Genomic DNA, 24,481 nt, shown 5'->3' with positions numbered 1-24,481 from the left:
TCAATTTTTTTTACTGAAAATGAACTTAATTTAATAAAACAAAAAGAGCAAATGAGAGGTGAGTTCAAATGTGTATTTTGAAATTTAGTTGAAACACATATTTCCACAAAAATAAGAGAGAAAATACTTCACTACCTATTGTACTAAAAAGTAAGGCAGCACATATTTCAAAATTAATTATATATAAAAAAAAAACAGAAATAGAAAATATAGATATTTGATGTTCAAAGCAAAATCTAACACTTCTCTTGGACATCAAGGAATAAGAAAAGGAAACATCAATATCATGGGGATATGGTCCTCAAGAAAATGTAAAGGTGAGCAGATGAGAGAAGTCTTGTGGAATTCAATGTATTTTAATTTGTAATCTCTCTTTCTTGGGTATCAAATCAGAGATGTTGGAATTTTCAAATGCTTGATGTAAACAAACAGTCCTTTCCCATTTCTTCTCAGTTTATTATTCAATCAAAACACCTTATCCTCTCTTCTTTTTTATTACCCTAAAAAAAAATGAATTATTAGATTCTACACACTACTTTCAACTCCTCAACTTTTGAAGTTTAAAATACAAACAATAATTCGTTTAATTTACAAGAGATTCAAACTTTTGATCTACATTTTAATGGTCGATTCAAACTCCTAACCTACTTTTCAAAAAAATTGTCACGATTGCAATATATTTGACTGCAAAAAAATGTCGTCAATAGCAAAACAATGACATTTAATGTTATCGAAAAACTGTCACAATTGCACAATCGTTGACTGGAAAAAAATGTCGTCAATACCTAAACAATGACATTTTTACAAAAAAAAAATGTCGCGAATAACATATTCATGACATATAATACATATCACAGTAAATGAATTCGTGACATTTATTTAACTGTCGTTAATAAAGAAATGATGATAGTTATCGAATGTTATAAAATAATTTTATGACAGTTATTTGAAGTCGTTGAATATTGATTAACGACATTTATTTTATGTCATAAAATAACCTATTGCGACAGTTTTCGAAAACTGTCGTCGAACGACTTTCCATGACTCCCGCTTCTATGACTGAAAATAACTGTCGCGAAATTCGTTGACGATAGTAAATAACTGTCGTTGTAGACCACTTTTGTACTATTGCAATAATATATATTAGGTGCATACATTATCATTATTTTGTTTTTGTATAACGTGGTACATGATAGGTCAATCATAATAATACAGTAACATACTTTGATTTAAATAAAAATATTATTTTTAGAAAAATGGTTTATTATTATTAAAAAGATTCATAGCATTATAAATAGAGCAGAAAAGCATGACATTCAAGCAATACACTATATTGGCCTTTGTCTCTTAACCCTTTTTTTTCTCTTTCATTATTTGTTTCCAAATGGAAATGCCCAAATCTAACACTCCTCCTTTGTTCGAAAGAGTTAGAATTGAAAATGGTTTGAAAAGATTTATTGATATAACCATTTTCTTTCTTCTCGTTTCATTGTTGGGATACCGTCTTTTCTTGTTGAGCAGCCATGGATTCAGCTGCCTCTTTGCCATTGCTTTTCTCTCCGAGCTTTGGTTCACTTTCAATTGGCTTCTCACTCTCAATTGCAATTGGTCACCTGTCCGTTACCAAACTTATCCACAACGCCTCCTCAAACGGTAAGGACTTCCTGAGATGAAATTCATTAATTACTGAATAGTTTGATTTTATTTGAACGTTGGTTAATGATTATGGAAAAAAAAAAAAACAGAGTGGAGGAGGTTCCTCCGGTGGACATATTCGTGACAACGGCGGATCCGATGCTAGAACCTCCGATAATAACGATAAACACAGTGCTATCTGTGTTAGCGATGGAGTATCCGGCGGACAAATTAGCTTGTTACGTCTCCGACGACGCATGTTCACCACTCACGTTTTATTCCCTTTGTCAAGCTCTTAATTTTGCTAAGATTTGGTTACCATTTTGCAAAAAATATAAGGTCCAAGTTAGAGCTCCTTTTAGATATTTCTCTACCACCCGTTTATCTTCTAATGAATCAACCCAGTTTCACCATGACTGGACCAAAATCAAGGTAAACTAACTATTATATCATTTTATTTCTTTGATTGATCTTCTTACTTTTTTTTTATAATATATATGATGTTTGTTTGTGATAATAATATATATAAGTGTATTATTATATTAAGGATGAGTACGAAGAGCTACGACAAAAGATTGAGGAAGCTGCCAAAACTATAACATATGGTTGTGAGCTTAAGGGCGAGTTGGCGGATTTCTCTAACGCTAAGCCAAAGAATCATCCTCCTATCGTCAAGGTAATGTTTATATATATATATATATATATATATATATATATATATAAGGCTCTTTCAAAAGAAAATTCCAAAAATATTGATCAATCTAATCCAACTTGTTTGATTTGGATTGGGTTGGATTTGTTTCTAAGAAATTAAAAGTGATCCTTTGACTATGTGTGTGAAACATGTTCTTTTTCGTTCTTTTTTTTTCTGTTGTTGTTCAATAAGGAAATGAAGTTGAACGTATAAACTTGTATGTATCGCATCCAGTCGTAGTGAGTTCACAATTTCATATTATAGGGCACAATATATCATATTAACATTATAATGTATATCAGTTTAACTATATTTCTCTTTTGGTACAAATGGGTGAAGGAGTGATTCATATAAGAATTTAATTTGGTATAATGCACGCATGTTCTCAGAAACAAAAAGAAGAGATTCACAAAAAAAAAAGTTGTATGATTGGTGTGCTGACCCTACTTCACATGTCGAAAGAAAAATACCTTTTTACTACAAAGAAATATCATATAATACGACAAAATTAAACGTGTGAGTTTTACATATAGAATTTCCTAAGAAAACTATGGTATATGTTTCATTAAATTCTCATCTTTTTAAATATTTGTAGTGATAAACATGTTATATGTTAGAACAAAAATTAATCTTATTGTAGGTAAGTTGAGTTTTTTTTCTTCTTCTTTTTTTGGTGAGAAAAATAGGCATGTTGAGTTTTGTAATGTGTCAATTGTAACATTTGTGTGTATTGGCAGGTCATATGGGAGAATAAAGAAGGGGTTAGGGATGAACTGCCTGCTTTAATTTATGTATCTAGAGAGAAAAACCCCCAAATTCCACACCATTACAAAGCTGGTGCCATGAATGTTTTGGTAATAATAATTTCCTCAAGTTCTTCTTTATCCTAAATCATTTCTTTATACAATATCATACACAATATCATACTCCATGCTCTCAAATTAATTAATTGTTATTTATATTTTTGTTATGTAGACCAGGGTTTCTGGAGTAATGACGAATGCTCCTTATATGTTGAATCTTGATTGCGACATGTTCGTTAATAATCCCGATGTCCTTTTACAAGCAATGTGTCTCTTACTACATCCAACCATCGATAAAGAGTATGCATTTGTTCAATTTCCTCAAACCTTTTACAATGGACTCAAAGACGATCCCTTTGGAAACCAATGGATCGTCACCATGCAGGTGAACTTTTTCTTCTTTATATAAAACAAATGCTTTTTAAATAATTTCTTTTTCTAATTTGTATTTAAGAGTTAAACTGGATTTTTTTTTTTTTTTAATATTTGATTGAGTTACAATTTAGTTGATCTACTTTTAAGATGTTTCTTATTTGTTTTTGTGTTGGCAGATCCTGATTCACGGACAGGCAGGAGTTCAAGGGCCTATGTATATGGGAACAGGATGCATTCATAGACGAAAAGTCTTGTATGGTCAATCACCAAAAGAAGCTAACGTTGATGGTAATCAACTTTATTACCATCAAGAAAATGCTTCGTTTTATAGATCTTGTTTTCTCCCTATAGTTTTCTTGCCTTATTACTGCCTCTTAAACATGTTTGCAAAATTCATACTAATTTTAAAAATTAAAAGAGAAAATGGTTGTTAAAATTTAACTTTAATATGTTCTAAGGAAGACAAATAATTTTACCAAATAACGATTAGAAACCAATATAAATTTGAAAATTAAAATAGAATTAGCTGCAATAATTTAATTTGGTTTCGATCAAAATTAAAAATATAGAAGTATTTCTTGTTGTGTTTACACAATTCATTATTTCAATTTTTTTTGCAGCGAAATATAATGAAGAAAAGTTATATAAGACATTTGGAAATTCAAAAGACTTTGTAAAATCAGCCATTCGAAGTTTAAGAAGCTTTGCAGATGATTCCAATTGCCTATCCAGCTCAATCAAATCAACATATGAAGTTGCTACTGCTGATTATGAACACAATAATGCTTGGGGATCCGAGGTTTGATTTTAAATAATACTTTTTTCAAGTACAGCTCAATGGAAAATTTTTCTAGTACACTAAAATAGCAAAAACGAATTTTCTATACCATTTCCACTCCTTGCTTGTCATGATAATAACAGTTAAGAATAATGTTTGAAATGATAGATAAAAGTAGTAGTTACTGTGGTAGTACTAAAATATTTCCTAGCTGAATTGGTTAAGTATTATATTCTGGACTACAAAGTCAAATGTTTGAATACTTATACCTAGTTGGGTTAACTCAAATTTGGCGATGTAGGTGGGTTGGAAATATGGATCTATAGTGGAGGATGTGCTGACTGGGATGGAGATCCATAAAAAGGGATGGAAATCTGCATACATAACACCAACTCCACCAGCATTCCTAGGATGTGCTCCCTTAGGAGGCCCAGTTCCATTAAGCCATCACAAGAGAGCAATGACAGGACTACTTGAAATTCTAATCAGCAAAAACTCCCCCATTCTCACTGCTCTCTCTGATAAGCTCCAGTTTAGGCAACGTCTCATGTATATGTGGGCATATCTGATAGGCTTTGGTGCTATTTGGGAGATATGTTACGCTACTCTACCAGCATTTTGTCTAATTTCCAACTCTCATTTTTTGCCCAAGGTAAGATAGAATCCAATCCCTACCTACATAATCTAAATAATCACAGATATTCAACTAGTTAAACAGCTAAGCGAAGGATTTCTCAATGCAATTGCAGGTACAAGAACCAGTAATATGCGTACCTCTTCTCCTTTTCGTCCTTCTCAAGCTTCGAATGTTGTTAGACTTCTTCAAAACGGGCCAATCTGTAAGAGCCTGGTGGAATAACCTGAGAATGGAGAAGATTCAGAAAATGTCCAGTTCCTTGCTTGGAATTGTGGCTGTCATCTTCAAGATTTTTGGAATATCAGAGACTGTGTTTGAAATAACAAAAAAAGAGTCATCTTCTTCTAGTGATGACATAAAGAGTGATGATGGAGATTTGGGTCGGTTAACGTTTGATGAGTCCCCATTGTTTGTGCCAGTCACAACCATTTTGATGATTCAACTGGCAGCACTTTATATTGGCTTCTTGCAAATGCAGGCAAGCGTTCGTGAATTTGGAGTGGCGGAGGTGATGTGCTGTCTGTGGACGATTTTGTCCTTCTGGTCATTTTTGAGGGGGATGTTTGCGAAGGGTAACTATGGGCTTCCATGGCCAACCTTATTCAAATCCAGTGTTTTGGCATTCTTGTTTGTGTACTTGTGTCAACAGACAACAAAGTGAAATAAATAACATTCGGTCAGTTACTTAGATTTTGTATTCAAGCTAGGATAGTTTTATGCGTACGATCATCTTTGTGGAGGGGTTGATACACTTTTATGACAAATATTGAAATCCCCTATACACTATTTGAAGAGTCACCTGCGGACTCAAGGGTTTATCTACTTGTGTAACAGTTTCAGCTTTGGTCAGTGAATAATATTGTCATCTAGTACCTAAATTTTTGGTGCAATAGTGTGTAAGTTTCAAAACAGTACGTCAGTCATTTGAATGTGCGGAATGTTAGTTATGTATATGCAATGGATTTTAACGGCATATGGCCATGTTATAAAATCAAAGAATGCAATTCGTAATAACTAAACTAACACTAAGCTGCTATAGATATAAAAGAAACGAGGGAAAGATAAATGCAAGAAAAGCTCAGTGGCAAAGTGCTTCTTTAGAAGAACTAAAGATGCATCACTTTGGGGGGATTGAAAGCTTGCTTTCGAGCATAAAAGATAGATCGTGCATCTTCTCCATCATCATCTTGGCATCATCTGTACTTGAACTAGGACCTGATGCAGCCTGACGCTGCACAGCATCAGAATTTTCTCTAGTTTTTCCATTCTCTTCACTCATCCTACAACATGAAAAATGTAAATGTAAGGAAAAATGTCTTTTAGTTTCCATAAAGCATAAGAATAACATATAAATAAAGTTTGAGAACGAAGTGATGAATAATGAAGAATCTGAAACTAAAACAGCCTTGAAGACCAATCAATATTAGTGAGCATCAAAGGAAGAACGAAAACAGGGAACCTCCAAGCCATGGGTTTCAACTGAACCAATGTTGTATTTTTAGAATCTAACTGATTGCTTTACAAAAATATTTGATTAGTTTGTACACACCTGGATAAATCAGAAGCATCCGGCCATATTGCTTTTTCTACGGATGTACCATTTGGGTTGGGGAATGCTTCTGCAAATGAAATTGGCTGAGAAGAGTCTCTAAAATCACTATCCTTTGTGGTCATTGTGCTGAAGAAATCTACTTCTGATATCTCGTCCACCTTTGGCACGTCATTCACAATGTCTTTCTTAGAATTATCAAAAGGGCCTTGCACACCAGTTGAACTAGTAAAATCATCCCAAGCATCAGCTGAACCGTCATCTTTAAAAACACTTTTATCATCAGGTTTCTTTTGGCTCACTCCTTGCAACTGATCATCTTGAAACCAATCAACGGTTGCTGATGAAGAATAATTAGCAGTTTCAGTAGTTCTACCATCAATCAAAATTCCAGTTTGTTCAACCTGATCTGGCATGTGAATCGTTTTGTGATTAGAACTACTCCATAAATCATCTTGTTGTTGAAACCAGTCATTGGTTGTTGATGAAGAAGGATTTTTAGTATCTTCTGTTTCTCCACTACTGGACTTGTTTTGGTTGCCAAACGTTGTTTCCAAAGAAGAAGATATATTGACCCCAGAAACAACAAACGGATCAACAGATTTAGAATTATCAAGCGGAGTTGCAGAACTAGCAGGCTGAAAGCTTGCCTCCCAACCAGAAAATGAATCATCACTCTCATGTTTAGTGGTCCTTGTTGCCGTCTCAAAAGATGGAAACTTATCAAACAAACTAAGATCAGCATTATCCTCCACAGTTCGTTTACTCGGTGGTGGTAGCCCATCAGATGCTTTTGAAGTAGTGTCATTTTTTTCCTCAGTGAAGTAGTTGCCCAGATCAACTCCAGCCAAATTCAAGGTACTTTTACTTGGAGCCGGAGTCTCATCTGAGATCCCCTTCTTTTCAGATTCAGGCCATCTAATCTCCAAATCTAAAAGATCTGTCAGGGGAAATTGCTCTGGTGATTTTCCCCGGTTTGATTCCTTCAAATCGATCGTTCCCACCATCTCCTGCCAAAGTATTCAAAATACATTTCAAAGGATTTGCCCAAAGTAATCCCAGGCATGCAATAACATCAATCAATTATCTAATCCTATTGACTAAAATGCAGAAAAAACTTTCGGGCTCTCAAGTGCCACAAGGAGTATGAATCCAATAAGAAACTACCCATTTCAGATACATTCTTGAATTCACAGACAAGCTCCCCGAATGCCACAACCACGAATTTTCGAATTAAGATTACAAGTCCCAGTTAAAAATTCTAAAAGATTTTCTCTGCAACTAGAAACAAAAATTCCATCAACCCTTTAGGCTATAAGAACCAATACTGAATTCTAGAATCAGCAACAAAATTTTCGCCACAATCTGCCTAAGTGAGACAAGCGAGTAGCTCATTTCAAACACCCGCGCCTACGTTAGACCAACGTAGGAAACCGGAAAGTGATGCTTAATGTTTCCCTATAACTACACGAATCTTAGCAAAAAAAAAAATAGAAGAAAAATAAAACCTAAAAAAATAGAAGAGCCTACCGATCCATCCAAGTCCAAGGATTGGAGAAGCCAACGACAAGCAATGGTATTGTTGAAATTAATGGGGTCGGGAGGGACATCCGAGTACTGTTCCCTGCCGCAGAAAACGCAAATAAAGGACTTCAAGTCCCGAAGCAATCTGCCTTTACAGTGTTTGCAGCGAAGATAAGGGGGAGAGGGATCAAGGTCAGCAATGGTTTCATTGAATGATGGTAGATTTGGAAGTGAGGGATGGTGAGGGTCGTAGGAAGAGATATTGGCCTCATTTCGAAGAGAGATCTGAAGTTGTTTGATCAGATCGCGAGGGATTTCGTACGCCATAGATTTTTGAGCAGTATCTCCAGGTTGTGTGAGTTCTCCTTCTTTGTGGATTTCGAAAATGAAAATCGACTTTCTCCAACACGGGGAGGGAACACAGCTTTCTCCCTCCGGTAATAGCTTTAAAACGGTGCGTTTTGTGGAAGCAGCAACTCCACTTTTCCTTTTATGAATCTCTTTCTTATTTCTATGTTATCCAAACCTTTATATCTTCGCTCTCATTAATCATTATGGTCAATAAATACAACAACTATGTTGTATTCTTGTATTAAACTTGTATGTTCTAAAGCTTTCAAATGTAGTTTGATGAATTATTAGAGTATTAAAAGTGTTGGAAATGTTGAAAGGAATAGTTTAGATGTTGAAAATTAGTACGGACTACTACAACTGTAAGCCAATTTATTTTACAATAAGATGAAGCTGAAGGTAAATAAATCAAACATAGTATTTAATCCAAAGTTTAATATTTATTCCACTTTCCTCTCTACTAAGTATAAACACATCTTTCCCCAACGGGTTGGTTCCCATTTTCCATTTCTGGACTACACCAAGGTCTTGAAAATGGCAGTGAAGCCGGTGGGTTCCTGCTCTCCGGGCCTGACGAAGGTGGGATTGTTTTTAATGGCTCTTTGTATAGCAGCCTACATTCTGGGTCCGCCTCTATACTGGCATTTCATGGAGGGCTTGCCCGCTTTCTCTTCTTCCTCTCTCTCAACTTGCCCACCTTGCTTTTGTGACTGTTCTTCTCTCACTGACTTTGCCTTCACTGAAGGTTGGTTTTGTTTGTTTCTGAAATTAAATACCGACATGATAATGCCAATGTTTCCTTCCGATTTAAACGATCAAGTTCGTTTAGATCCTGTTTGTTTCCGCTTGATTGGGTCCGAATTCTTAGATCTCGTGAGTTATTCATTTTGCCTGTAGTTTAGACGGCTGCTGCCTTTTCTTTTTACTTATAATTCTTCAGTTGTTTGATTCTGTTTCTCCTTGATCATTGAGGACAATGATAATGGAGGATAAAGAATGTAGTCCCAAGTACCATAAACAAGCATTTTATGCTGTATGTACTGCGCTGCCATTGATGGAACCCATTTGGCTTAAGTCAATTTGAGTGTAGTTTAGCCGCTAAAGCATCTTACTTCCTCTAAAATGGTCTTAACCTGGAATCCCCATCTTGCATGATCATAGATGGAGCAATATGTCTTTTATTCTTTTTGTTATTTTTTTCTTACCAAAATAACGATTTTCATTGAAAAAAAAAATGAAAGAATACACGGACATAAAGCCGATAAAAAGAGAGGGACTCCAACAATGTGAAATCAGAAATCAAATCCCATGGGAAAACATAAAAACGAACAAGCTCCCTGTGATCTTCTCAACTCCCCCAAACACCCTACTATTCCACTCGCCCCACAGAACCCATGTGACTGCACACACTCCACAAGCCAACGAAACCAGCCTCTCCAATCTTCCCAAAAGGCGAGTTGAGGAGGAGTCCTCGATCATAGCTCTGACAATTCTATGGAGAACAGTCGTCATTACCAAACATATGGAAAAAGGAATCTCAAACTTCACTTGCAATGAGGATTGAGGAGGAATCCCAAACTCCATCATACCAATGAATAGTGCAATAAGTCTTTGCCTTCACCGTTATTCTCATTCTGCTTCATATGAATTATCTGCTTTTATCCATTAATGACTTTTAATGTTTTATACCTGTATGTGCGTTCATTTGTTCATCATTGAACTTAAACATCATCATGTTGCTGTTACTCATGTATGTTAACATTGATTAAGGTATTGTTTGGGACTTTGAATTGGTTATTGTTATATGTAGACTTGCGATAGTTTGTGGATTTGAATAGTTTGTGTTTGAGGATTAGTTTAGTCCAGTCTAGATAGTTTGTGTTTGGGGTGCATACTATGCTAGCATGGGTTTAGGGAGGTTGTATTTCGGGTGCAAATTAATTTTTCTGAGTTTAGGGTTTATGTATTTGTGTTGTTGATTTTTTTAAGATTGAATTCTTTTTGGTGGTGTAGGGAATCTCTGTTTGACTTCTTTATACTAAAATAAGTTATTATTATTATTATAAGAATCGAATTAAAATTTATGAATCAGATTCCTTGGGGGATGTCTTATTTTATTCTCTAGTTCGTCTAAACACTTGGGCATGTTTGGATTGACTAGAAAAAAATGTTTTTCAAATAGTCATTTTCATTTAACCGTTTTCTATAGAAACTGTCTAAAATAAAAAGACTCATAAACTGGTCGCCAGAGTGATCATTAGAGGTAGTTGTATATGTGGTCAATGAAGCTAACATTAGTGCTCCTATAGCAAAACAAAGGGTTAAAATAACCTTTACCCCAATTTTCTTAACGCATCCCAAATGTTGGGTGGGCTACTTAACCCATTCCTAGTTGAAATCCCAAATACCTCTGAAGTGTTAGTCTAGTTGGATATGAAGTCACTATGGATCGGAAGAGAATTATCGTATCCAGGTAAAAATAAAATAAAAACTGGAAATAGAAGAAAACATTGCAAAGAATGTTCTGTTGTGTTCTGTGTAGATTGGAATCCATACCTAACTGTGAATGATTGGAGGTCTTGCGTGAGAAGACAGAACATTCAGATTTCCACAATCTACCTTCACTTTTCATTCAATGTTGCCCAAGTTATCATGTCACTTTCTGTGTGTGGATTGCCATTGATGCTAACATTACTTCAACTCATAAACTTGTAGTACATGATGGAGTAGTATTTCTATTTACTTCATGTTGTCTTCCTTTGGTTTTGTTCTGCTTTTTCTTTCTGGCAGATTCTCCTTTCAAGTGATACTTGTTTTCCTGTATTCATAATGCACAAGCTTGTGTGCCTTCTAAAGGTTATTACTTGTTAAAGATTCATTGCTTTTAGTTTCCTGTCCAAAGGGTTATCTTTAAATCCGATTCTTAATTTAATTTATTTCCTTTGCAGAGCTCGAAAATACCACTTTTAGAGGTGAGTCTTGCTTACAATTTACTTGGATTATGGCTAAAAATGGTTACACTTGCATATTACAGATTTTAGAAAACCTCATCCTCCTGCAAGAATTTGTTACTCTGTTCTGGCATTTGTTTTGATCATCGCACTTAATTCTGATCAAAGAATTTCTTTTTTTAAAAAATTCTCAAGACCTGTGCTAAAAGGGAGCAAAAGAACTACTTGCTACCACTAGCATGATCCAGCTTGCTCCAATTGAATCAATCTCAAAATTTTACCTTCTTAGTTATTCATTTTATTTTTTTTGAATTTCTAGATCAAATCAAATTTCATCATCATAAATGTGAAAGTTTGTTAAGCCTGAACTGATTGTGTATTAACAATAAATGTAACTAATGAATTGATATGATTGTCACTAGATAGGTAGCATTATTGGTTTATATTTGGTATTTTATGTAGATGTTATATTTCTTTAGTAACCATAGAATCTGTTTTCTCTATGTTATTTTTTTCAGATTGTGTGAAACATGACTCTGGCATGAATGAGGAAACAGAAAAGAATTTTGCAGAGTTATTGTCTGAGGAACTGAAACTGAGGGAAGCTGAAGCTTTGGAGAATCATCGGCGTGCCGACATATCTCTACTAGAAGCAAAGAAGATGACATCTCAATATCAGAAAGAAGCAGACAAGTGCAATTCAGGCATGGAAACATGTGAAGCAGCAAGGGAAAGAGCTGAAGCTACATTAGCTTCACAAAAGAGGCTAACAGCATTATGGGAAACTAGGGCTCGCCAAAGAGGATGGAGAGACAACATTGTTACATCCCGTGGTACCATCCAAGGCTCATAAAAGATCTGATGCTTATTGAACGAGTTGCTTTGACAGCAGCTTGGAATTCATTGAGCCAGAAGCTTTTCCTTTATATATTCCACTCGCATTTCTTCAAACTTCCTCCTGTATATGAAAAAGATACAAACCAATCCCAAATGTCACTCTCCCTTCCCTCCAAGATATCATGACCCAAAACCTTTAGCAAGGTTATGCAACAAGCAAACTGGTCTGTTTCAAATTTTGGTACAACAATTAGTTAGATTACTCGTGTAACTTGTTTGTCACTAGAATGTTTAAGAGATTGTTGTTGTCCATCAATACTGTATAAGAGAAAGAAATTTCATGACTAATTTGAGCATTTATGTTAATAGCCTTTTATTGAGCCTTTCTAAATAATTAGGCTTCAACAGATAAAAAAAGAATAACAAGCATAAACAAGAAGTGAAGTAGGAAGTGGAATGGAAGCAAGCAAATTTCCACAGCAATATATTCTGGTTAAATTGCACCATCAATGACAACCGTTGGAGCAAATGGAAAGCCAAGTGCATACAGTGATAAATTACATGTAAAAAACTATGTGGTACACAACTTCACAAATATTCTACGTTAATTTTGACAACCAAAGTGAATAGTGAGATCGTTCAAGTGGTCAGAGCCTTTTATACTTAATCCATGCTCGTTGGCTAAATGTAATAGACATATAAAACATAAATGGGGCGAGATGTCATTAATGGTTTGAGCAGCTCTGCAATCGTCTGGAAAGGTGGCAAGGATTTGCTTGAAAGATGCCATTTCGTCTTCGCCCTTTCAAAAACAAAATATCTGAATTAGAATTTCTCTACTCAAGAACAAAAGATTTAAATTAGAATTTCTCTGATTATCCAGATTCTTATGTCTTTGCGTCAGCAAGTTTGTGTAATAACAATGACAAAATATGAACCTCAAGTAGTCCCTAAGACTCAAGGAAATATAAGATCAAAGATGATTGATGCAATTATCAATGCTTGAGATACGAATATCGCATGGAAAATGTCCTCAATTTATTTGGACAAACTTTTATCCATATACCAAAATGTCCTAAAATCAAGTTAGTTAAGTAAGTCTATTAATTAGATAAAGCAACACTTTTGTACAAAGTAATTGTGCATGTCAAGATACCTCAGTGTCTGTTTGAGATTCTTGCAAATGAGACCAGAGTGTTTCCTTCAAAGCCTGGACATCAACTTGCTTGGACTTTTTGTCGTATTGAACTTCAACTTTGTTAACCTGTAACGTTCAAAAGGAAGAAACGGTCATGAAAATATCTTTGCATCTTTAAATCTTGCTAAATCGGTAAAAAACCAGTATATCCAGCAACTCCATCAAAAGATGAATTACGTTTCGCCAGCATCAGATTTCCATTCACAGCCACAAGTGTCAAAATGAAAATTTTAGTAAAATTAATTGAACCTGGCGAGGCTGAGTAACAAGAGCATCGGGGTCCTCCACATCACTTTGACCATCACCTTCATCAAATTGGCCACCAAAGTCATTATCATCTTCCCAGGATGGCATTGTTCCATAATCATCGTTGTGGTGCATTGGTTCATCTAAAAATGTGGAATGCCAAAATGTCCGTTAGCACATCATAATTACACACTACGATCATCTCCTGTCTAGGAAAATCATGTCACTTAATATCACAGAAAGAGTACCTGAATGTTGTCTTCCTTTTCTCCTAAGGCACTGCAGCCAAAATAATTAATCCATAAGAATTTGAGGAAGAGTTAAACCCGGGAAGCTCCCGTATGAACAAATAATGAGATGGTAATGAGGTGGCTACATTTACCTTTACATTAGGCAAAAGAAATAACTTCACGAGATCTTCAGGCTGGTAGTGGCAATCTTCAGGAAGCTTAGTATTGCAAGGTGCTCTATTCTTAGGCAACAACAATGATTTGGGGTTTCTTGGAGGCACGAAGAGATCTGTAACTTCTTTTTCCAAATTCTTTGTGAAATCAATATCATTCTCTGCTTGTTTCTTACTTCTTGCTCTCTTGGTTGTCGTTTCTAATCCATTTTCTGTAGGACTATCTCTAGAACCTATAATAAGATTCCAGATCATATAGCATACAAGTAGAAACTCAAGAGGAAGATAGCTTGCAAAAGAAAAATGACTTAAACCTACTACCCTTAGCAATACCTTTAGTTTTACGATACTTCCAGTGCTCGGGGCCCGCCCAAGCATTCTGTCTTACAGTAAAACCCAAACATGAAATCAAATATTCATCAACGTTCCCCAATCTTTCCTCAACATCAGGGTCATGGTAGGTAGTCGACACACTTTCCTGTGAAACTTCAAAATTTTAGCCACAACTCCATTTTTGTTTCAAATATCTAATCCAAGGCTACATATGTTTAACATGAATGTAAGTTAACTTTACAAGTATGAATAATGGAAAAAATTACCTCGTTGTAAGTTGAAAAATCTGCATCTCCACCACCAGGTCCATCATCAACCATGCTTGTTTGGTCATCGTTATCATAATTTTCAGTGCCAAAGTTTTCAAAATCATCACCATGAAATCTGTCATCTACATCATAATCCATATGCACTTGCTCAGCTGCTTTCGGACCTGAACTACAATAATCTGATGGTCGTATGTTATCTTCATCAAATAGATTAACTATATTCCTCAGAGTTGGAGATATTTCATCCTTAACACGCATATTCAGTACCATCTCCTCGATGCAATCTACAGAAGTAGGAAGAAAATGCTGCACAGTCTAAGCTTCTTCATTTTGAACCATGTGACAAGGTAACATATAAAAAATGAAATATACTAGACATTATTGGTAACAATCACAAACCTTTGGCAAAAGAGATGTCAATCATATCTGAGCTACCCTGCCTGTTCTCAAAAGACATACATTTCCCAGGAACTTCATCTGAATCAAAAAGCACCCTACAGGCACCATATACTCCAAGATTATTCATTAACAGACCCTTGGCCCCACCCTCATCAAATTGAGCAGATGTTTGATGATAAAGCGGATCCACCGCAAATGCCACTGGTATCACACACAAAACAAAATTAAAACTTCATCCTCATCAATCATAAGTCGAAAAAACGTATGAGATGTGTGATCACCATCAAACTTCTTTACATTTAGAGCCTCAAAAGACGGCTCCAGTGTCGACAAAGGAGACAACTGCCAAATATAGACATGTGTTAACATACATATCCAGACAAGAAATTTAGTTTACTCGTCAAAACAGGCTTCAACCTTTTTATCCTGCTCTTTTCTAGAACGAACTTCCTCCTGGTCATTTTCTGGATTTCCCTCCTGGGTGATGGTTTCTGAAAGTACAGCCAGATATCAGAATAAGCAGTTGATATAGAAAATGAAACTATGTAAAGGTGTGCTGCAAACTAGAAGCCTAAAAGAAGTAAAAAAGAAAATAAAGAAAGTACCGTGGAGAAATTAACCATAACCAATTCAACTGAAAACCAAATGAAAAAGCAGCATCATAAGATGCTAACATCTGCAATAACTGTTGTCTAATGCAAGTTTAGCAATCGTTGATGGTTGACATCCTTGAGTTCGTATGACCAATAATATTCAAATAATAATTATATTTGAAGTGGGATAGTTATTTGAAAATGAACTTGTGTATCCAGCATTGAACTTCCTATTCTCAATTGATGAATAAACATTGAGACCCTGTAGGGTCATAAGCTATAGAAGGAGCAAAAAATTGAGACTTACAAGCTTACCTTGTTCATTTTCTTGGCCTGCCCTGTTCATCCCTCCAAGCACTTTATATGCCTCTGAATGAGTGGCATCCACCCTTAGTGAGTAGATCTTAACTCCAGCTTCAAGAGTACAACTTGCCTAAAGACAAAAAATCACATGAACATTTTTTATCAAAATTTCAAGACCATAAACCTAATCACTGATGATTAACACTCGTTTTGTTTCAAGAATAATGGACATTTCTATTAGTTTCCAGAAAACAGAATGACGTGTACCAAAGTGCATAATATGTTACTCTCCATAATATTTCAAGACCATAATATGGACATAATATGCACGCTGCACAGGTACGAAACAAACAATCCTTAATCAACACTATTAACCATGGTCACCAAATTTCAAGTAAAAAGGGTAACATAGTTTTCCAAATCAGATTAACATCGTTCAAACTTCCAGTTTCAAATTTTCAATAAAGCCGCACTAGTGCCTGGCCACCAAATTACGGAGTCAATACATATGAATGAAAAATGCAACGAAATTTGTTGGTTTTACGGCAATCTGTGTCCCTAGAGCACTCGACTAGACGAATTAGGTTAGCGTTGCTGTCAAAAGGAATTATCGTGAACCAAACACACAAATTGTTACTCTCCAGGTTGACCCCCCTGGCCCTAACTTAACAACTCAGAGCTAATTGATACCATCATCAGGAAAAGTGATGGAACTTTCTCATTTCTCAGAAAAATTCAAGAGCAAATTCATTAAAAATAAATAAATAAAACAACGGCAGCATTCTCCAGACTATGAGTCAAAGAAACACAACCAACCTTCTGAAAATTCGTCTCTGTGTCCTCTTCTTCAACCTTGATAATCTCAGCAAGATGGTCAATTAAATTCAGTTCCCATGTATTTTTCTGATTAATTTTCTGCACGAAACAGTAAACCACAGTAAATAATTAGGATTCCAGATAAAAAAACGTAAGACTGATAAAGATACTCACATTTTCACTAGCGAGTTTGATGCAATTTTGAAATAACTCGAGGATCTGGCGCTTGTCGAGAAAAATATTGGGATCTTGGCGAGGTAGGAGATTGGTAGCAATGGACTTGCGGCGATTTGCAGCAGCGCGTGCGGCGCGTGCTTGAGCACGCTCAAGTTTGTCATCGTTGGAGCCAAGGAAAAAAGGGCTAGTGGGAGATTGTAACTGAGAGGGCACGGGACGCCTCTGCTTCTGCGGTATTGATGGATTAGGGCTTAATGTTTCGGCCATTAGAGGAATCAAAGAGAAGTGATTGTTAGAGAAAAGAACTGTAGAAAGATTGGAGTGAGGAAGAAGAAGAAGAAGAAGAAGAGAAGAAGAACTAGAAGGAGAAACACGATTTTCCCTCCATTTCTAAGTTTGAATTTTGGCAGAGCAACGGGACACTTTCCTCAAACTTCAACTACAAATACCCATTTTTCTTCTACTAAAAGCTATTTTTTACAACTCATTTTATTTCTTTCTTTCCTAACTATATTTTTTAAATGCGATCATTTTGAGTTATTTTTTATACAAAATCAGTTAATTGAAGAAAGAAAAATATTTTAAAATTTAGAGTGATTTCAAAACTTTCTTTATAGATTTTTTTTCTTCAAGATTTTATAGAATTTTTAAGTAAATTACCAATTTAATCCTATCATATTATAATTTTCAATCAACACATCAAATATAAAAATCTATATCAATAGATTATTGTTCATAGAAGGAACATCCAACCCTTCTAAACCATACAATCCATTGAAACATTTTTACTTTTTTTATCACCTTTCAAATATAGACAAATTTAAATGCATTTATGTCAAATATTTGTTGTCCCAAACGAAATAATTAGTTTTAAATAATTTTTTGAATTTCAGATAACAACATTTAAAATATTTTATTTAATTTTCTTGAGTAAGTATGTTCATTTCTGGATTTATTTTTTTAAATAGATTTTTTTTAAAGAAAACAAATAATTTTTTCATTTCACATCATCCAAAAGAATTGTATTGGGATACAAAAATTTGAAAGAAGAGAAAAAAAAATAACACGTAGTTGGTAAATTTTAGTTTAGTAAGACTCAAATAATTTATTTAAGATAATTAATAATGAAGGATATTTTAGAGACATTTTTAAAAATAGTAAAATTATTTATAATATATAACAAAAAAAAATAGATTTTATCCCTTATCTCGACAGGTATAGATGTTGATAAACTTAATATGGATCCATTTTATAAAATATCATAAAAACTAAACGTTTCGATAACAATTTTTTCCTTTTTTAGTACAAAGTTGGAGGACAAATTCCAACAACAAAACATGATGGAACACGAGAGATGCTCACTAGAAATATGGATCCATTTTACCCTAATTGCAACTAAACTATTTAGTATTTAACATACAACGTTTAAAAATACTTTAGTTAAACTAAATTAGGGTTAATAGAAAACGTACCTTCAAAGATTTTTGTTTCTTGTAATCTACTCACGAATTCGAACCAAGGACTACTACTAGTGTTAACTCGTTATTCTCCAAACTTAGAATCGGATTGTGGGATCCAATTAGGTGAAGAAATTAAGAGATATATGGAAATTGGAGGAGGGATTAAATAGGGTTAGAGACTTGAGACAAAAAAAAAAATTGATTTAGGTTTATTTTGTAATTCAAAATTACAAAAATTATCAAAAGTTTTTAAAACAAATAAAAATGAAACCAATTTATAACCAAATTACATGCATCTAATTTGTTCATAAAATCTCAACAACTAACATTTCATTAACCATTGTGAAACTTAGTGAGCTATGTATTTAAATTTCATGTAGTCACTTATCCCACTAAATGTTAGTAAGATTATCCAATAAAATGTTGGATTTTTCCACTAACTTTATTATGATAAAGTACTCAACTTTATCTCTATACTATAGACCTTTTAAGCTGATATTGAACATTTGATCCTTATATATGTCTCTACATACTGTTCAAGACTCATTAAACATCTTAGAATGTTAGTTTATTGGATTTAAGTTATTAAGAAAAAACTAATAATATAATCAATAAAATTTATTGAATTTATAATAATAACATTTTATTAATAACGATCAATAGATTATATTTACAATCTACGAGTTTTGGGACATAAATCCCAACAAGATGTTAATATGCATGTAGTTATACTCATTTCAATTAGTTGAGATTATAATGAAAGAATGTTTCATATAATATGATGCAATACTACGAAGGTTAAGCAATTCAATGAGGCGATATAAAACGCATGTCAGTTTCGTAATTAAGATAAGCATTCTCTTAACGCTTTCACATACTTGCTAGCTAGCCTCATTGAATCCTATATTAAAGCGGGCAACCCTCATGCACCTTGTTGTCACACACACTCACATTTTTTTATATGTATGTGAAGGAAGAATTCAATGAAGTGATTGTATTAATACAATTAATTCACAGCTTGTTTAGTGAGCTCTTAGTTTATTACTCTCTCAAGGAATAACATTAATGCTTCATTCCTTCTCTCGAATGTAATGAGGTGTTAAGTGCAACACTGGCTAAATAAGATAGGTAATACAATATCCATATTCCCTACGAACTATTTCTACTTTGCAATAATCATAATTACAAGAAATAAAACATGTGTATAAATTGACAGATAAAGAAATGTGAGAGTGATATCACCAATTTTCTGCATTCATAAATAAAACTTTAAACCTTGCGGCCATGGGTTCAAATTACGAACACAAAATAAATAATGATTACAAAAGAAAGGGTAAAGAAATGAGTGAAGCCTCCAAACATAACTATTATGTTCTTCAACCTCATTTTTGCCTATTACAACTTAGGGAAAGTGAGAGTTGGATTCTTTACATTTGTCACTCTAAACTCTCATCTAAAGCAGAGAAGAAAGAGTATAGATGAAGTTGAGCTCATTTTCACTCGATTCTCACGCCTGCAAAATGAAGGAGATGAACTTGTATTTATAGGCATGAGTTGATGGAATGTCACATGGTCAGAAGCACCATTAAATCTTTGACCTCTAAATCATTATTTGTATGGCGTCGAAGACGTCCTTTCACCTTTTAGCTAACAATCTTACCAATTGCCCTTGTCTTCTACCGTTTTATATCGCCTAACATTATTCCTTTCATTCTTTAGTTGCTTGACACAAGCCTGAATCATCTAATGTACTTCTTCATTTCATCAATTCGCTTCTTTGCATTAAAACAATGAAAACCGTGATTTGAGGCATTTAACCCTTTTGTTACTTGCATAATGCATTTTTTCTATTTTGACCAATTCTGTTATGCATTATCCTGCTTTACATCGCGTCATTGCTCAATTTTTTTTACACAAAAGACTGTAATAACTTTGTATTGCTATAAGTTATCATGGTGAAGTTGCAAATTCAAAAGAACCCAGAAGCCATAAACGTCGTGGAAAACACATTGAGCAAAAATATCATCTCATTCAAGAGATAGTACATCGAGGAGATGTGATCCCTACTCTACTAGCCTCAATTGATAATCTTGTTGATCCATTTATAAAGGCCTTGTGGTTAAAGTGTTTCAGGGTCACTAAGAGAATCTTGTAGATCTACATAAGTGAAAACAACTAAAAAATGCTCAACAAGTCTTCCATTTCAGAGGTAAGAGCGGGTAGATAGATAGAGATATAAAGTGAAAGGCAAAATTCATTTCTACCAACTTCTAGAGATTGTTTCCTTTAAGTGCTATCTAGGTCTTGAACAGGGACCATACATTCTCATTGGTTGAGAGAGATTTAGTTTAATGGTTGGATCATAAACCAATTGTTGATTAGGGTATCAGTTGGGACTTAAGGAACCATATGTAATTTCAAGCGTAAAATACGGACAACTTATTAAGGATCGACTTATTAATTGTGGTTATATCTAATGGACACAAATATATTTACAGTGAGGAGAGTACATTTGTGGGTTATAGTAGACAATTCTGTTAGTTAAACAAATGTTGTAGCATTAAGCTTAATTAGATCAAAGGGATCTTGATGGGTCGGATATTTTGTTGAAATTCTCCATCTAACTCTCTCGTACTATACTCAAAACTTTCTCAAATGGATCAAAGTAGATCCCACAACTTAGTTCTAAGTTTCAAGAATAGTTGAGAAGATCCTTACTTAGTTCGTGATCAAAAACACGTATAAATTTATAAAACTCTATTTTTTTTTACATTCTCCTAGCATGTTAATCTTTAAAATTTGTACATATATTTAGGATGATATTTGATTCAATTATTTCACATGAAGTGTTAGTATACTCTTACAACAATTTCCCTTTCAAAAATGAAAACTACAATCAATTTAAAATTTTAAAATTAAAAAAATTTCAAGTGGATGATTTATTTGACTTTTCAAAAAAAGGATCTTAAGCTATGAATGATTTATATTGATAATTTTAAAAAGTAAACTAAAATTAATTTTACCTAAAAATAGATGATTTATTGAATGTTATTTTTCTTTAAAAAAGAAGGGCTTGTGAGTGTTTTAGATCCTCGAGGTGTTAGATTTTAATTATCAATATGTAACTAAATCAAAATGAGAACAAAATTGTCCAAACAAAAAGTTGATCTTTTAATATATTATAGATTAAGACTATCAAAATTTTAGCTAAACTTCATACTCATAACTAAACTTTCAACACATACATATTCTCTTCACCATATATCAATGAAAAATCAAAGAAAGAAAGAAAGAAACCAACCCCTTTAAATACAGTGCTTATAAAATCTCCTAAATCCATCTGTCATCTACAACAATATTCTTCATCTTTTTCTCACCCATGTTTTCCGTCAACTGGATTTTCCGATGAATCCTTTTCCAGGATCCGCAGCCCCGCCCCTGGAGTGAACTTTCTTGCAAACAGAAAACACGACGTGTACTTTGAGTTAACACTGCACCACTCTGTTCGGTGTTCGGATTCAAAGTCTATGTGATTGATTTCCTAAGAGATGAAGATAGTAGCTTGGTTAACAACAACCATAATACGTAGTTTAACATATTTTTAATTTTGAATGCGCATCAACATTGTCAACACTAACCTTTATTTCTTTGATTGTCTGAGGAGTTGCGTCTGGATAATAAAACGTAACTGGATGCCAAGACCTTTTGTCCTCTTTTGGAATAGAACTGTTCCAAGTCGAGTATGTCAACGTTCGTCGTTCGAGTTCATCGTCCAGACCCCTTATCTAATATTACATCAACATAAATCCTTTTAACATTGAAATACGGTAATGAACTCAAAATAAGATTAGTAGTCAATAAGAAGATCCTATATATCCAGAGAGGAACTGGTCGTAAAATGTTTTATATATCATTAGATAATGCATGAGACCAAAAAAAACTAAAATAGTGTTTGGCATGGGTATCTGGTAACTATTTTAAGGACATGGGAGCATGTAGATTTTTTGAATCTTTTGAATGTAGTTGGATACAATTTTCAAGTGCAAGTGAAGTAAGAGGCAAAAGAAGACCACTTACTGAAAGTAAAGTCTGCACATAATGCTCATCTGGTATGCAGTTGGGATGATGCTTCTCCTTTTCAATACCATTTTTTGTCAATCTTCTGTTTCTACATAAACTACATTACAATTTACTCTTAACCAAAAGGACTTACAGTTGTTTTCCTTCCAGTGTCGTGGTCTGCCGGCGGCCATCGCTGCAAAAGGGAGAAAAGGTAAATCCGAAATAATATTACATGTGACGGCTTGATTATTGTCAGTTTGGTAACTATTTGGTTTTTTTGTTTTTGTTTTAAAACCTTCGAAAACACAGTTTTTTTAACTCTTTTTTGTTTATTATATTTGGCTAAAAATCCAACTGTCAAGTTAATTTTTAAAAACTTAAAAACAAAAAACAAAAAAGCTACCAAACTGGAGTTTAAATTGACCTTTACTCCCCACCTTACAAAATTTCTTAAAGAGAGGAAAGATTATTTCATCATTCACTACCATTTCAGCATGTCTCCTCACCAAAGTAATCCACTGAAAAACATGACAAAAGTTTATGGATACATTTTAAGGACTAGTTAAGATAAATATATATATATATTATATATGTTATTTTACAAGTAAACAAAGAGACTAAACCTGAGAACCCTTTCGCCATTTTTCCTGAGATATCACCGGCAACATCTTGGGATTATATCGACCTTCGTCAACATTAAAAAAACTACACTACACAGAGAAGACAGCCTGCTTAAAATCAACATTCATTTCAATGCTAATACTAAAGCAGGAAAAGACTTGCAATATCATCAAAAATTCTGAAGTATCAGATTTATGACATAAACGATTCGTTAGCGACGGTTCGATTATGTACCTGTCGACAAAACTTTTTCTAGAAGACATCAGATAATTGTAAGTATGGCTGAAGTTATGCAGAGGAATGCAGCTGCATTTACCATTCAAAATAGTGGAAAATAAGTTAGATTCTAGGACTAATATTTAACAATTCTACACCGAAAAACATGAAGATCGAAACGAACCTATCCGAAAGAAGGACAAATCTCTGATTTGCTGGATCGTCAAGAGCTGCACTGAATAGCAGGCGTTCGGCTTCTATCATGGTGGACTCTCCCCATAGTACCTAAACAATTTGATAGCCACAGATTGAGGCAAGAAAATTGAGAGGGAGAATTGAAAATCATGGAGGAATACCTGAACACTGTTGTTTAATTGTCTGTTATAAAAGATAGGAGATTTGGTGTTTGATTTGTCATACACAAAGCCTGGCTGTGAGTGAATGTAAATAGAAAATTTGGCTTGATCTCCATTCTGTAAATTTCATCAAACAATAAAACAAATTACGTAAGCATGATATTGAAATTGTTAAAATCACATTGTCATATATATCTGTCTTAAATCCACTCAACAATGTTCTATATGCATGTCATCTAGTTTGATATGTGTCCAACAAGTGTTAAGAGTATCTTTCCGAACAGACGTGCTAGCCACCAAACTAAAGTCTATGTGCTTCTTATTTCAACCATATTAGAGTCACTGTCATAGCCTAAGAGCTTCTTATGAGAAGAAACGACATTCAAATACGTACAAAATAGAAACAAGCCAATAAAAAAGGGAAATGTAGGAAAAAACCTTGAAGAAGTTGGCCCAAAGAAAATCAAGAGGAAGTTTTTTACGAGTAAGGAACAAAAATGCAATCTTAGGAGGTGAATGGAAGCCATGGCTATGACCAAAACCATTGTTTTTGAATTGGTAGGTGAAGTTGGAGGATTGAATTAGCTTAAACTCATCAGAATGGAATAACAGTATGGCCAATGTCAACAGAATGGCACACAGAAGCACCACCACCTTCAACGGCGGGCATACCGTCATCGTCGAACCTTTCTTCTTTGTCATTTTTGTTTGATCTTCTTCTTCACCTTTTTTTTTTTTTTGTTTCTTGATGATTGAATCAGTCACTAATATGCTTTTCCATGGTTTGGTGCTTTAAATTGAATTATTGTAGTTTTTGTTATAATAATAATAATCATCCTTAAGTTACAAAATAATACTAATTAATAGATTTGTTTCTTAATAAATCTCATTTATT

At 34.1% G+C, this 24,481-nt stretch overlaps 5 protein-coding genes across 5 annotated transcripts; 2 read left to right on the top strand and 3 right to left on the bottom strand.

Annotated features, from left to right (window-relative positions):
* The first annotated feature begins 1,318 nt into the window (after positions 1–1,318).
* On the top strand, positions 1,319–5,800 carry LOC101209734 (cellulose synthase-like protein H1). The gene is made up of 9 exons (XM_011651687.2): positions 1,319–1,653; positions 1,746–2,067; positions 2,183–2,311; positions 3,067–3,183; positions 3,305–3,517; positions 3,684–3,795; positions 4,128–4,306; positions 4,587–4,937; positions 5,035–5,800. The coding sequence occupies exons 1-9, from the start codon at positions 1,385–1,387 to the stop codon at positions 5,581–5,583; spliced, it is 2,241 nt and encodes a 746-aa protein (XP_011649989.1). The 5' UTR covers positions 1,319–1,384; the 3' UTR covers positions 5,584–5,800.
* Positions 5,801–5,880: 80 nt separating this feature from the next.
* Positions 5,881–8,545, bottom strand: LOC101209977. The gene is made up of 3 exons (XM_011651686.2): positions 8,002–8,545; positions 6,472–7,481; positions 5,881–6,202 (listed from the first exon to the last, which is right to left on the bottom strand). The coding sequence occupies exons 1-3, from the start codon at positions 8,320–8,322 to the stop codon at positions 6,040–6,042; spliced, it is 1,494 nt and encodes a 497-aa protein (XP_011649988.1). The 5' UTR covers positions 8,323–8,545; the 3' UTR covers positions 5,881–6,039.
* A 249-nt stretch (positions 8,546–8,794) lies between these two features.
* On the top strand, positions 8,795–12,482 carry LOC101219040. The gene is made up of 3 exons (XM_004151850.3): positions 8,795–9,091; positions 11,295–11,318; positions 11,816–12,482. The coding sequence occupies exons 1-3, from the start codon at positions 8,881–8,883 to the stop codon at positions 12,148–12,150; spliced, it is 570 nt and encodes a 189-aa protein (XP_004151898.1). The 5' UTR covers positions 8,795–8,880; the 3' UTR covers positions 12,151–12,482.
* Positions 12,483–12,603: 121 nt separating this feature from the next.
* Positions 12,604–17,312, bottom strand: LOC101210228 (condensin complex subunit 2). The gene is made up of 13 exons (XM_011651685.2): positions 16,869–17,312; positions 16,695–16,793; positions 15,891–16,008; positions 15,400–15,473; positions 15,264–15,324; positions 14,983–15,183; positions 14,581–14,867; positions 14,315–14,459; positions 13,961–14,214; positions 13,827–13,857; positions 13,582–13,721; positions 13,291–13,398; positions 12,604–12,936 (listed from the first exon to the last, which is right to left on the bottom strand). The coding sequence occupies exons 1-13, from the start codon at positions 17,136–17,138 to the stop codon at positions 12,739–12,741; spliced, it is 1,986 nt and encodes a 661-aa protein (XP_011649987.1). The 5' UTR covers positions 17,139–17,312; the 3' UTR covers positions 12,604–12,738.
* A 4,166-nt stretch (positions 17,313–21,478) lies between these two features.
* On the bottom strand, positions 21,479–24,469 carry LOC101210480 (glycosyltransferase BC10). The gene is made up of 10 exons (XM_031881380.1): positions 24,025–24,469; positions 23,587–23,703; positions 23,415–23,515; positions 23,249–23,320; positions 23,017–23,098; positions 22,831–22,911; positions 22,545–22,586; positions 22,409–22,465; positions 21,970–22,116; positions 21,479–21,872 (listed from the first exon to the last, which is right to left on the bottom strand). The coding sequence occupies exons 1-10, from the start codon at positions 24,286–24,288 to the stop codon at positions 21,705–21,707; spliced, it is 1,131 nt and encodes a 376-aa protein (XP_031737240.1). The 5' UTR covers positions 24,289–24,469; the 3' UTR covers positions 21,479–21,704.
* Between the last annotated feature and the right edge of the window lie 12 nt (positions 24,470–24,481).

The sequence above is a fragment of the Cucumis sativus genome, chromosome 2 (genome assembly GCF_000004075.3).
Source record: "Cucumis sativus cultivar 9930 chromosome 2, Cucumber_9930_V3, whole genome shotgun sequence".
Lineage (NCBI taxonomy): Eukaryota > Viridiplantae > Streptophyta > Magnoliopsida > Cucurbitales > Cucurbitaceae > Cucumis > Cucumis sativus.
The sequence above is the reverse complement of the archived record's forward strand: the minus strand, read 5'-3'. Positions and strand labels throughout refer to the sequence as shown.